The sequence below is a fragment of the Polistes fuscatus genome, unplaced genomic scaffold, assembly GCF_010416935.1.
Source record: "Polistes fuscatus isolate 324 unplaced genomic scaffold, CU_Pfus_HIC Scaffold15, whole genome shotgun sequence".
Taxonomy (NCBI): Eukaryota; Metazoa; Arthropoda; class Insecta; order Hymenoptera; family Vespidae; genus Polistes; species Polistes fuscatus.
In genome coordinates this window covers 2,265,425-2,279,560 of record NW_025113053.1, presented here as the reverse complement: position 1 = coordinate 2,279,560, position 14,136 = coordinate 2,265,425, and the positions used below count along the sequence as shown (strand labels likewise).

The 14,136-nt window shown below is 28.9% G+C and overlaps 1 protein-coding gene across 3 annotated transcripts in view; it reads left to right on the top strand.

Annotated features, from left to right (window-relative positions):
• Positions 1-226: 226 nt before the first annotated feature.
• LOC122514743 overlaps positions 227-14,136 on the top strand; it is a 38,829-nt gene continuing 24,919 nt past the window's right edge. Inside the window, exons 1-3 of one of the 3 annotated variants that reach the window (XM_043631757.1) lie at positions 227-383; positions 1,040-1,108; positions 12,615-13,055. In XM_043631757.1, the coding sequence (XP_043487692.1) occupies positions 13,007-13,055 (49 nt within the window). In that variant the 5' untranslated portion in view covers positions 227-383; positions 1,040-1,108; positions 12,615-13,006. Of the gene's footprint in view, positions 384-497; positions 517-1,039; positions 1,109-12,614; positions 13,056-14,136 lie in introns of those variants that run through there. The other 2 variants (XM_043631760.1, XM_043631759.1) reach the window with 2 other exon arrangements.

Sequence of the window (14,136 nt, the reverse complement as noted above, 5' to 3'; positions counted from 1 at the left end):
CCAGTACAAATAGTAGTACCACCAACAACCACTACCAGCACCAGCACCAGCACCAGCATAAATAGTAGGACTACCAATACCTACTAGCATAAATAGTATTATCACGAATACTACCACCACTACTACTACTAGCAGGATCAGCACCACCGGATAGAACACTGCTGGTACCCTACCTAGCAGCAGCAGCAGCACCAGTAACAAGGAGAGGAAGGGCGGCTATGCCAGGCAGAATCTTCATCCCTCTGCCGTGTTCTACCCCTTCTCTTTCTCTTTTTAGTTGTCGACTCGCCCCTCTACTACACACGTACGGCAACCCCGGCGTTCAGTGCTGGCGCTTCCTTCGTACAAGCCGTGTTGCGAATTTCGGACCACCAGCTTCTTCTGTCCGTCAATCATTTTTTCTATCTCTCTCTCTCTCTTTCTCTCTCTCTTTATTTCTATTTTTCTCTTTCAATCTCTCTTTTATTCTATTTTTCGGATTCGGTGTCAGTGGTGTGCGTGCGTGTGTGTCTGTGTGTGCGTGTGCTTTTTTTTCCGAGTGGAATATTCTATTATTATTATTATTATTTTTTTTTCTCTTTCTTTTTTCACTTAAATATTTTACCAGTTTTATTTTTGTCTCTCTCTTTCTTTCTTTCTTTCTCTTTCATTTCTCTTTTCTTCCCTTTTGTCAGCAAAAGAGAAGAAAAGAAGAAAGTAAAAGGAGTATAGCAACGGTTCACGTCGAACCAATGATTCATCGGTTCTCCTTTCTCTCATGTTTTTTTTCTCTTTTCCCTTTGCAATCCTTTCAACATTAACGAGCACTGTCTCTCCTCTCTTCTTACGTTCTTCCCCTCGATCTTCAAGCTTTCTACTTGGATCTGTAGGAATTGTTAACGACGAGGTCGCTAGTACTTTTTTTTTTTTTTCTTTTTAATATAACCGTCCCCTCTTACACTTTCAACACGAATTTCCTTTCCTTTTCTTTCATTTTCTTTTAATCTAAATTTTGGTTTCTTACTCCATGAGATTCTCCGATGTTCGTCGTATATTGTAGAAAAAAAAACAACATTCGCGAGATAGATCATCAGGAATATCATGCTCAACATCTCGAAAATAACGAAAGGTAAGAATTTTTGTTTCATTTAATTCGTTTCTTTCTTTCTTTTTTTTTGTTTTTTTTTGACTACAAATTTCAGGAAAAACACTTAAATTACAATTATTGTTATTGTTGTTGTTGTTTTATTTTGTTTGTTTGTTTGTTTGTTAGATTCATTTGTATTTTAATATATTATTACGCTAAGAGAGAAAGCAACACGTTACTCTAATATTTTTCCTCTGATTTTTCTTCTAATGGAGTATCTTCCGTGCCCTTCAAAATGACCCCAACAATTTTTCTTACTTCAGGGATGAGAAACTTTCGCCAAGTCGTTCCTACGAGTTCTTTATACGTTTCGTTTATTTTTTTGTTTTCCCCTTTCCTCAATTTTTCTCTTTCGTCCTATATTTCCAACGAATTGCGAGTCTCGACGAAGTTTATTCTCATAAAAAGAAAAATGTATTCTTTTTTACGGGTACTTTTTATTACCTTCCTTTTATAAATACGTTCAATTCCAAAATCCAAATTACTCGTCCTTTTATTTATATAAATTTTCGATTGGTAGGAAAATTCGCGTTAAATTGATATCATCCAAATGGTTGAACGCAATTCTCGTTTTTTTTTTTTTGGGATCGCGAGTTAAAATACGATTTTCCATCCAATATACAACGTACACACGACTCTTATCTATCGTTTAGGTTCTTTTTTACGATATCGTAACATCCTAATGTGATTTTTATAGATGTCGTAGTGAACTGTAAAACGTTTTAAAAGAAGCTTCATAACAAATATAAACCACAGTTAGTTAAATAAAAGGATATTGTATAATCGATTTGCTATTTTTATTTGGATATTTTTGTTATACCATTTTCAATACAAACAATTGCAAAGTTGCGTAATTTAATCAATTTATATAACTTTGTGTAGTTATATAAATATAATATAATTATATAAATTGATCGAAACATATAATAATAGTCTAAACGAATCGAAAATTATACTTAAACATTATTTGAATAGAATAAAGTAAAATCGTAAATCGAATGCGAAGATGTATACATTTATAAAATGTGATAAATTCTTCTATTTTTTTTTCTTTTCTTTTTTTTTACTTTTACAGGAAATCATGAAATCGTCGTATATTTTTTTCCCATTCAACGAATTCGTATTTTCACTTTTTAGAATAAACTTTTCATCGCGGAGAATTTCTTTTCTGCTTTTCTACCATCCATTTACTTTTCCTAAGCGAATTGTATATATATATATATACATCTTTGAGTATATACGTGTATAGGTTATGTATGTATATATAAAAATCTCTGTACATAGTATTAACGAAAAAAAAAGATAGAAAAGCATCTAATTTCGTCTAAATCTTTTATTTTTTTATTTTCCATCAAATACATGCATTAATACTTATTTATATACAATATTTTGTAGTATGTAAAAGGAAAATTTTGAAATAGGATTAAGTTGATTAAGAAAACACGATTTGTTTGAAAAAAGAATATTACTGCAATGGTCAAATTAATGGTAAAGTATGTTTAATGCATGAAGATACGAATAGAAAAAACAAACGATGAGATTTAATAATTAAACGATACTATGAATAATAATAATAAAAATAATATGACTCGTATAATGTCACTTGGCTTAAAAAAGAAGTAACTGCAGTGGTCAAATTAATGACTAAAAAATGTTTAATTCATTAACATATATGAATAGAAACAACAAAGGATCAGATTTAATAATTAAATGATACCAAGAATAATAATAACAATAATATGACTCGTATAATATCATTTGGTTAAAAAAAGAAGTAACTGCAGTGGTCAAATTAATTACTAAAAAATGTTTAATGCATTAACATATATGAATAGATACAACAAAGGATCAGATTTAATAATTAAATGATACCAAGAATAATAATAATAAAAATAATATGACTCGTATAGTGTCATTTGGTTAAAAAAAGAAATAACTGCAGTGGTCAAATTAATTACTAAAAAATGTTTAATTCATTAACATATATTAAGAGAAACAACAAAGGATCAGATTTAATAACTAAATGATACTAAGAATTATAATAAAAATAATATGACTCGTATAGTGTCATTTGGTTAAAAAAAGAAATAACTGCAATGGTCAAATTAATTACTGAAAAATGTTTAATTCATTAACATATATGAATAGAAACAACAAAGGATCAGATTTAATAATTAAATGATACCAAGAATAATAATAATAAAAATAATATGACTCGTATAGTGTCATTTGGTTAAAAAAAGAAATAACTGCAATGGTCAAATTAATTACTAAAAAATGTTTAATTCATTAACATATATGAATAGATACAGCAAAGGATCAGATTTAATAATTAAATGATACCAAGAATAATAATAATAGAAATAATATGACTCGTATAGTGTCATTTGGTTGAGAAAAAAAATAACTGCAGTGGTCAAATTAATGACTAAAAAATGTTTAATGCATTAACATATATGAATAGAAACAACAAAGGATCAGATTTAATAATTAAATGATACCAAGAATTATAATAAAAATAATATGACTCGTATAATATCATTTGGTTAAAAAAAGAAGTAACTGCAGTGGTCAAATTAATTACTAAAAAATGTTTAATGCATTAACATATATGAATGGAAACAACGAAGGATCAGATTTAATAATTAAATGATACCAAGAATAATAATAACAGAAATAACATGACTCATATATAACATGGTTAGGTTAAGAAAAGAAATTACCGCAATGATCAAATTAATGACTGAAAAATGTTTAATGCATTAAGATATGAATAGAAACATAACAAACGGTAAGATTTCAAAATGATACGGAGAATAAATTACGGGAATAATATAACACATAATGTAAGAGATAAAGAGAGAGAGAAAATTAATGAAAATCACATTAAATCAAAATGTACTCTCTTTTATTTATTTTTTTTTTTGTGGTTAGTTTTTCTTTTTCTTATTTTTTCTCTTTTTTTTATCTTCTTCCTTTTACTTTAGAGAAAATATTTCGTGTATCGTAAATTTGTTCACGCTTTTTCGAGTCGCAATACGTAGTATACTTTTGTCGGATGACTTCTTTGCAATTTTTATTCTTTATATAAATGTCAGATAGACACGCGATAGTGGAACGATTACGTGATATACTTTATATTTATTGTTACGAACGTTAAACTTTTCAACGATCGAAATCCTAAGTAATTATGCGGATTTTCTATTTGAAATGAATATAAAACTGTGTGTGTGTGTTATAATCGACGAAGATAACATTCAAATTTGTTTCTTTCTTTCGCTCATTATTTTTTTTCTTTTTATTACTATTATTATTATTATTATTATTATTATTATTAATAGAACAATGAATCGATATTTCGTTAAGTAATATTAAAAACAAATATGAAAATTTTCAATGTATTATGACGAGATTTTGTATTTTTGTTGATAAACAAACAAGCAAAGAAGACATTAGAACAAATTGATTAGTGATAAATTTTATTCTTAACAAGTTTAATATATATTTATTATTATACTTACACACAGACACGTTTATATTAATTTTTACATTATGATAAAATACATTTGATAAAAAGTCAATGCACTTGTGTTCGTACAACACGTTAATTCAACCGTTTGGTCTTGTCAGACATTTAAGAATAGCATTTGATCCATGAATACTTTCTGAGTCATTCGTCCCCTTTCTCCTCCCCCTACTCTACTTTCTTTCTCTATACGAGTGTGTATCTCTCTGTGTGTGTGTGTGTTTATGTTTGGAACATTTACCGATTATCATTTGCACGAGTGCAGCAGAATAGTTTTGTTCATATTTGTTTGTTCTTTTTTTCTTGCCTCTTCCTTTTCTCTTTTCCTCTTGGATAATTTTCCTAAATAACGTGGAAAATATCATAGGAATAATAGTCGAGGAAATTGACCAAAGTATAATAAAACAAATCGATATTTTATTCGGCGCGCATGTGTTAGTAGCAATTTGTTCGGGTTGTTACCAAGAAAATAAATGGCAAAAGGTTATGGAAGTCAAATGAAATGAAATTTATTATTATATATTTTTTTTATTTATTTATTATATTAAATTCAATTATTTATATTAATTAATATTAATTTATATAATTTATTTTATATTTATTATTAAATTTATTATTATTATTTATTATTAAATTTATGTTAATTTAATATTATAAATTATATTAAATTTTATTTATTATATTAAATTTATTATTATATATATATATATTCGTTCCTGTGGTTTTTTGTCAGTATAATTAATGATAACAAAAACCATCATAATGAATTATTATTATATGTTTTTTTTCGAGAACTGCATTTTTTACATTTTCCTCGTGAAAAGATTGCTGCATTTTTATTTTTTTTTATTTTATTTTATTAGTCTTTATCCTTACACGAGTAAAAGCTTCGTAAAAAAACTTCTCGAGATATTATAGTAATCACGATCGATATTAATAAAAGTTGTCCTTGAGAACTTCTCGTTAGAGATAATGCACAGGTAAAAGGGGTTGAAGTTCGTCGAGGAAAATAACGTTTTATATTACGAAATGGTTAAAAAGAATAATAATTGTGTTAGCGAACATTTTACTTCGATATTTTATATGATTTCAATGAGAGAATGATAGAGAGTATACGTTAATTATATAACCATGAGCACGTACAGAACTGCGATACGAAAAGCTTGTAGAAAATTTGCAAAGTCGTGTTTCCAACGATGTTCTTCCAACGTGTTTCAAAAGGATATATCGTTTTATTTATAATACTAAGTAAATTTGCGAGAAAGAAATCGTTATTTTCCCTTATTAAAATAACACGATATCGAATATGTTATTAGTATTGTTCATGCTTATTTGAAATTCAATTTCAATTTCAATTTCAATCATCACTCTTAAAACGCATACGATGTTAGTAGACCATAGTCTAAATAATTTAGATACAAAAATATATAATAATAATTAATAATAATTAATTATTAATAATTTAAAAATATATAATAATTTAAATTAAATTAATTAATTTAATAAAATATAATAATTTAAATTAAATTAATTAATTTATATATAATAAAATATAATAATAAAATAAAAATATAATAAAATATAATAATTTAATAAAAAATTACATAATATATATAATTTAAAATAAATTAATAATTAAAGAAATTATTAATAATTAATAAATAATTTAAAATAAAAAAAACAGATCACACACAACCCTAGCGATGAAAGCTTTGGCCAGCTTTGGCCAGCCCTGGTTTTGTCAGGTTTACATGGTTTCCACTTTCAGCAGACAGCTAAATGTGCTAGCTGGATAAACAAACGCAGCTCGTTAACATTGAATGCACCTAGCTAGCTAAAACTCTCTTGGTTACTCGTTTCCCAAATCGTTCGTATCTAAATTTGGATCGTTCTCCGTGAGTCCTAAACTTTCTACGAGCTTTCCTATTGGCTATCGACGATTCTTGTCGTTGGTTGCTGCAACAGAGCCCGTTTGCATTTTAACGATACCAATTTCTTCTGCAGAATATCGTTTGAATTTATACTCTTACTCGTAAACTTTAAATAATATACCTTAATTTACGTTCTACGATTCTAAACACGGTATTATCTTTCATTTTCGCGAACCGAATTTACATACGTGCATCTGTGTTTGTGTGTGTGTTGGTTAAAACGTAAGACATTTACGAGCATCGTTACGATTAAACAAGAAAAACATAATTATTGTACATTTTTGGCATGACAAAATGTTTCTCGGAATATTTGAAATATTATTTTATCTCGCGTCCCTTAAAGACAAGAATTTTATATTCCCAATAATAAACAAACCCGCGTGTCCAAATATTTGTTCTACGAGATAAAAATATCGATTTTTATAAAATATCGTATCACTGATCGAAATCTTTAAACGTTCGGTCTAATCATTGTTTTGAGACCTGGATTCGGTCACAAGGGCAGCAACAACCCCCGTGCAACCCCCGTGCAAGCCCCGTGCAACCAACTGGCCGGTGAACTGACGCGTGCGCGTTTTCTTCAACGCGTAGTAAACAGTGGAAGAAGAATGGAAGGTGCAAACCTAGTGCGCATTCGCAACACACGGAAAAGGCCTGTCTCCCTTTTACCAACCCCCTCACCCATCCCCTCATTACCCCTCGATTGACACACGTTTTATTAAATACCTCTTCCTTTCGACATTGTATTCTGTGTTTCTATATAATCATCATTATTATATACTTACAACTATTCGTTACAATGAACCTAAAGTATATTAGCAATTAATAGATAATAGTAAAGATTTTTTTGTTTTTTTTTTGTAGAAAGATTTGAAAAAGTGATTACTTCGAATGTATTTTATAATATATATATTATATAATATAATTATAATTATAATATTAATAATATATAATTATGTTATATATATAATATAATAATAATATAATAATAATATAATAATAATATAATAATATATAATTATGTTATATATATATGTAATATAATAATAATATAATAATAATATAATAATAATATAATAATAATAAAATAATAATATAATAATATATAATTATTTTATATATATATATAATATAATAATAATATAATAATAATATAATAATAATTTAATAATATATAATTATGTTATATATATATATTTTGATACCGTTACATTATCCATTATATTATGTTCATTACAATGTGAACGTAAAGTGTATTAGTAACTAACAGATAATAGTAATGATTTTTTTTCTATTTCTTTGTAGGAAGATTTAAAAAAGTGATTACTTCGAATATGTTTTATAATATGTATATATACACTTGTAGATATAGGTTTTGTCAGTGACGTAGTAGACTGGCCTAGATGTCGCACGCCATTTATACATATATACAACTACTCAACGAATGGGCGAGGTCGTACACTTCGACAGAACGTGGAATATTGCTTCGATACATGTCCTACTGATGTTCTTACACCGATATAACAATGCTCCAAGCTCATGTTCGCATGTTTTCTTCGATTCAACTTAATCGATAACTATCGATTCCCCTCCTTTTTTCATCAACGTGTTTTCCCATATGTTTTCCCCATAAATGCATCCTCGCAATCACAAATTGTTTATCGATTAATACACATATATATATGTGAATTAAACTTTCCAAGTAGAGAAGACACGATTTTTATTCTTATAAAAACAATCGAACACACATGTTCTCCTTCAATTTTATATACCACGTCATTTGTTTTTTTTTTTATTTTTATCTTTCTTTTTGAAATAATAACCGGAAAAATGAATCTTTGATATTTCATTATTCTTGTATTCTCAGTTTCATCTGATAGTTTGTTTGTGTGTGTGTGTTTGGTTGATTTTTTTTTCTTCCTTTCTCTTTTTTTTATCTATCAGTTATCGACCAGTAACCTTTAATACTTTAGATATCTTCATTTTTAACGTATACGTTGAAACTATACCGTTAACCCTTCGTAATACCTTATTTCCGATATCCCACAATTTTTTTTCTTTCTTTTTTTTTGAAGCAATAAAACAAGAGAGAGAGAGAGAGAGTAGCTCTAGGTAACAAAGTGGCCACAGATTTTTTTTTTTCTATTTTCTTTTTCTTTTTTCTTTGTTTTTTTTTCCCTTTCTTTATACCAAGCTAACTTTTAGTTCACTGATATCGGATTTTGACGCGATCTTTCGCCCGATATTTCATCGTACCTATATTAAGCGACAACAAAGCTACCCGATTCTCTATCAGCTTTTATTTATTTTTATGAAAAAAAAAAGAAGAAGAAATAACAAAACAAAAGAGTACCTCGCCAGGAGAGCAAGAGTTAGATGAGATGATATTTCAAAGTTTATCCCTTTTTTGGGGAACCTATTCGCATAACAATATATAATACGACAATTTTTTATTGTTTTGAAGTTATACTTCTTTTGGCGCGTTGGGGAAAATGTAATGGGGAGTGATTTTGTTCCGAGCGTCTGGAAAAACGACACCATGAAGTTTGTCGATATTTATGATGCGCGGCAAAGCGGTTTCAAGTATACGGCATGAAGTAGTCTTCTTTTCTTCTTCCCCTTTTTTTCTCAAGCGGGTCACCCATCCAAATACTAATCGTACTCAGCGCTGTTTTACTTAAATGATCGAAGCGAGAACTAATGCTGTAACCGCGCCATGACTGTTGACGCGTGAAGTAATTCGATATATCTCTTTTATATTTAATGTGGACTGATATCTATATTTTGATATTTTCTTTTTCTTTTTTTTATTCTTTCTTATATATATATAATAATTATTTTTTTCTTTAAGTTATTTTTTTTCTTTGAAGTTTTTTTTGAAGTTATTGAGGTTATGTTCGTTTTGGTACGGCAGAGAAGTATAACTTCTTATGTGCGTACATAAGTACACACACCAGTTTTTTTTATTCTTTCTTATATATATATAATAATAATTATTTTTCTTTAAGTTATTTTTTTCTTTGAAGTTTTTTTTTGAAGTTATTTTTGAGGTTATTGAGGTTATGTTCGTTTTGGTACGGCAAAGAAGTATAACTTCTTACATGCGTACATAAGTACACATACCAGTTTTTTTTTCTTCAACGAAATTGAATAAACTTATTCTAGGATAAAGAAGAAAAAAAAGTTGAGTTAGACGATCCGAATATTTTTCCACGAGTTTGGTAAACAATCATCATCATCATCAATCAATTAGTCTTACATTGTTCCGTTTAATTCGATGATTAGATAATTATTAGAACGAGGGTGTTAGGGGAATAGATGTTTATCGAATTCCCAGGTTAAATGCAGTCGAGTTAAACGAAGGAAAAATGAATTCGCATTGCAAACACGTAGGGTGAAGAACGACGAAGGGTGAAATAGTACCTACCTAAGGACACCGATGTTGGGGGCTTCGGGTTGATGTGACGTCAACTAGGAAAACGTGTACGATATGGCGAACTAGGGCAGTGCAAGTGACGGCAAGTCGTTGAAATTTGGTACAACATCCGTACCGAACGTATATTTCAGATCAGTTTGCTGTAAATTAGGTATAATTCATTAGCGAATAGGATTAATTACATAATTGGTTATAATAGTATAATGTATTTCGTAGTTTAGTAATTGAAGATAATTATCCTTTGGGTAAATATTAATTATCTAATTAATTATCAAATTAATTATACTTCAAATGTGTGTGTGAGTGTTTGTGTGTGTTAATTTTTAATCAATTCGCGTATACGATTATTTTATTTTTTTATTTTATATGTAGGAGAGTGGTAACAATAGCTTAAGAACAAAACGGCATGATGATTTTATATTTAAATATAAAAGCTGATAATTTTTTGTTAAAAAATAATCATTTATTTAATAATGTAGTTAGTTTGAATCGATCCAACTTGTACATACACTTATTTATTGATAATATCAAAATGAATTTGTCGCAAATAATAATTTATTTAATAGAGTAGATGAGTTTAAATGTCGATTCAACGAGTACAACTATTTATTGTAAATATAGAAATTGATTTGTCCGAAATAATGATTTATTTAAGAACGTGGGGGTGGGCGAGTGAGTGAGTTCGAATCGATTCGCAACGCGTACGATTATTTATTTATATATTCACGAATACACATATTTATCGTAAATATAAAATAATAGTTTATTTAAGAGTGTAGCGAGTGTTTGGATCGATTTAGTTGCCAACACGTGTAGAAATGCGAATGTTAAAAATAGATTGTAACACGTTTAGGGGTGTTTTAGGGACAGGTTCGTTAGACTTAATGATTCAACGTTTCGTTAGTTTCCTAGTTAAGAAATCAATTGTTACGTCTACATCGTTCATTAATTAATATCGACTCATTATCAGTGTCAAATACCATTGTTAGTAACTTATTTCGAACGAATTACACTAAAGTTTTAATCCGTCTATCTATCCCAAAAGATATCTTTCTATCTTTCTCGATTAGGATAACCCAAAAATTGAGTTCAACGCGTTCCACGTTATCTTCATTACCTCGAGTGAAATTGATCACTCCCCCTTTACCGTCGGATGGGTCAGCGCGTTTTTTTTTCCCTCGACCCACTTTCCAATTAAAAAGGGAACAACATAAAAAAACGTGCTTTAGGTGTGGGACACTCTGTGATTGAAAATGACTATCTTTTACAAGGTAATAATGTAAAAGCATATCTTTTGATCGTAAGATTTCAATTATTGATCGTACATAACAAACACGCGTACTTCATCAAACTTTTAAACGCGATTCTCTTCAAAATGAGATTTTTCTGAGCTTTTTTTTCTCTCACTTATTTTTACATGATACACTATATCTGTATATATATATTCTTCCTATTTTATATTATGTGTATTATAATATTAAGTTATTTTTAGTTAAATAACCGTATAAAAAAAAGAAAAACCATGTATCCTAAAATAGAATGCTATTTTAGCCAATTGGATAGTGTGTGGGTGTGGATAAAATATAATATAATATAAAAACTGGTGTGTGTACTTATGTACGCACGTAAGAAGTTATACTTCTTTGCCGTACCAAAAGGAATATAACCTCAATAACCTCAAAAATAACTTTAAAAAAAAAAGAAAGGAAACATATTTTCAATCGATCGATATATTACATATATAAGAAAGAATACAGTAAAACCTCTTTTTGTGCGGTGGATAGGGACCGCATAAAAAAAGTCGCACTTAGAAAATACATCAATTATTTGCGAAATATAGATGTGAAAATGCTTTCAATCAAATGAAATAATTGTTAGGAGATTGTTTAAATCAGATGAACAGCGTCGCGAAGTCCGGATACATCGTCGTCAAGGAGACCATGTAATCAGTTCGTCCACACATGTATATGTACATTGAAAGAAAACATAAAACTGGTAGCAACGCTGCTGAGATTTAGATACCGCATAAAAATAAATCGCACAAAACAAATCGCACAAAAATAAAATCGTATAAAAAAGGACCGCACAAAAAGAGGTCTTACTGTATAGATATCAGTCCACACTAAATATAAGAGAGATATATCGAATTACTTGACGCGTCAACAGCCATGGCGCGGTTACAGCATTAGTTCTCGCTTCGATCATTTAAGTAAAGCAGCGCTGCGTACGATTAGTATTTGGATGGGTGACCCGCTTGAGAAAAAAAGGGGAAGAAGAAAAGAAGACAACTTCATGCCGTATATGTACTTGAAATCGCTTTGCCACGCGTCGTAAATACCGACAAACTTCTTCATGGTGTCGTTTTTACAGACGCTCGGAACAAAATTACTTCCCATTACATTTTCTCAAACGCGCCAAAAGAAGTATAACTTCAAAAAAGAAGTATAACTTCAATAATAATAATATATATATTTCTCTCTACTGTAAAACATTTATGTGTCCGAAACGTGTATAATTAAACATAGAACGTATTAGTTACGATCGTATAGTTTTTTAGCAAGATTAATCAAAATTCAAAACTTCTTTTGTTTGTAGCCCTTGGCAAAAAGACGAGAACAACGACGAAGAAGCAATCGGCCTCTTCATCATCGCCCTACGGGTCCCTTGTAAAAGAAGAAAGGGCTGTCACGTTGGTGGAAAACGAGTGAACGATGTTCCAGGAAGAAAGTTCGTGGCATTTCCAGGATTCCGATTATGAGCTAACAAACGGGGTGGTGATTTCGTGCGATTCCAAGAGATAGACCCTTTTTTAAAATTATTCTTACAAAGAAAAAAAAAAGAAAAAAAAGGGATACGGGTTTTTGTACGCGCGCATGTAGTTGTGACTCGGTGTTAAAACTACGATTCGGTAAAATATCGGACGGAAGGAACCTGGGATCCTGTCTGCAGGGACTTACGGCCCATTTCCGGCCCGCCATATTGGCGGCATGGTCCTTTGGGCCAGTTTACTATTCCTGCAGGGAGCTAGGTTCGCCGGTAAGGTATTTTTAACTATATATTTTAACAATATATATATATATATAGAAAAAAATATATTATATTTTTATATTATTATAAATATATAATTATATTATATATAAAATAATATATATTAAATATTATATATTAAATATTATATATTATATATGTTAAATAATAATTATAATATTATATAATTATATATATTAAATATTATATTATAATATTAATAATATATATAAAATATTATATAATAATATAATAAATATATATAAAATAATAAATAATAATATATTTTATATTATATTTTTCTATATATATATATATAGAAAATAAAATAAAAAATCGTAAAAAAATCACATTTAAGTTAGTCTCGAAATAAATGATAGATCATTTTGAACGTGGTATATTTATCGAAACATTGCGATGTTTCTGTGTGTAAACTTATGTCAAGGAAGGATGATTTAATTTACATCGTATAGATTTACGAGCTGACCCGATAGGTTTTTTACCTATATATATATATATATATATATCTTGTACTTGGAGAAATCAAAGCAAGAGAGAGAAAGAGAGAGGGGGGGAGAGAGAGAGAGAGAAAGGTTTATCGTGGTCTATACATCAATCTACGTGTACAACGTTCATTTAACTTAGCAAGAAGTTGACTTACTAAACGATTTTCTCAATCCTAGGAGAGTCTCGAAACATTTTCGACATACTCGAGAAAATACATTGCACGCTATCGAAATAGATTAGAAAATACGATACCATCTTTCTACTTTAACTTATATTATTATTATTCATTCTTTATGATAATTTTAAACTCGACATTTCGTTTATTCTACAAATCCTACAAGTTGTTACGATTAATTTAATATCGAGTTTATAAGACGATTTTATTCTTATAGAAAAGTAAGAAAATGATTAAACTTATATCGGATATTTTCTTATATCGATTCTTCTTTTATCTTTTTATAGTATAATTATTCAGATAATAATTAAACCGAGAAATAATCGGAATGAAGGTCGTTAACGAGTACTACGTCATTTCAATAATAACAAATTTCAATTTGTGTTCGATTATTTTGAGAGAGATTGA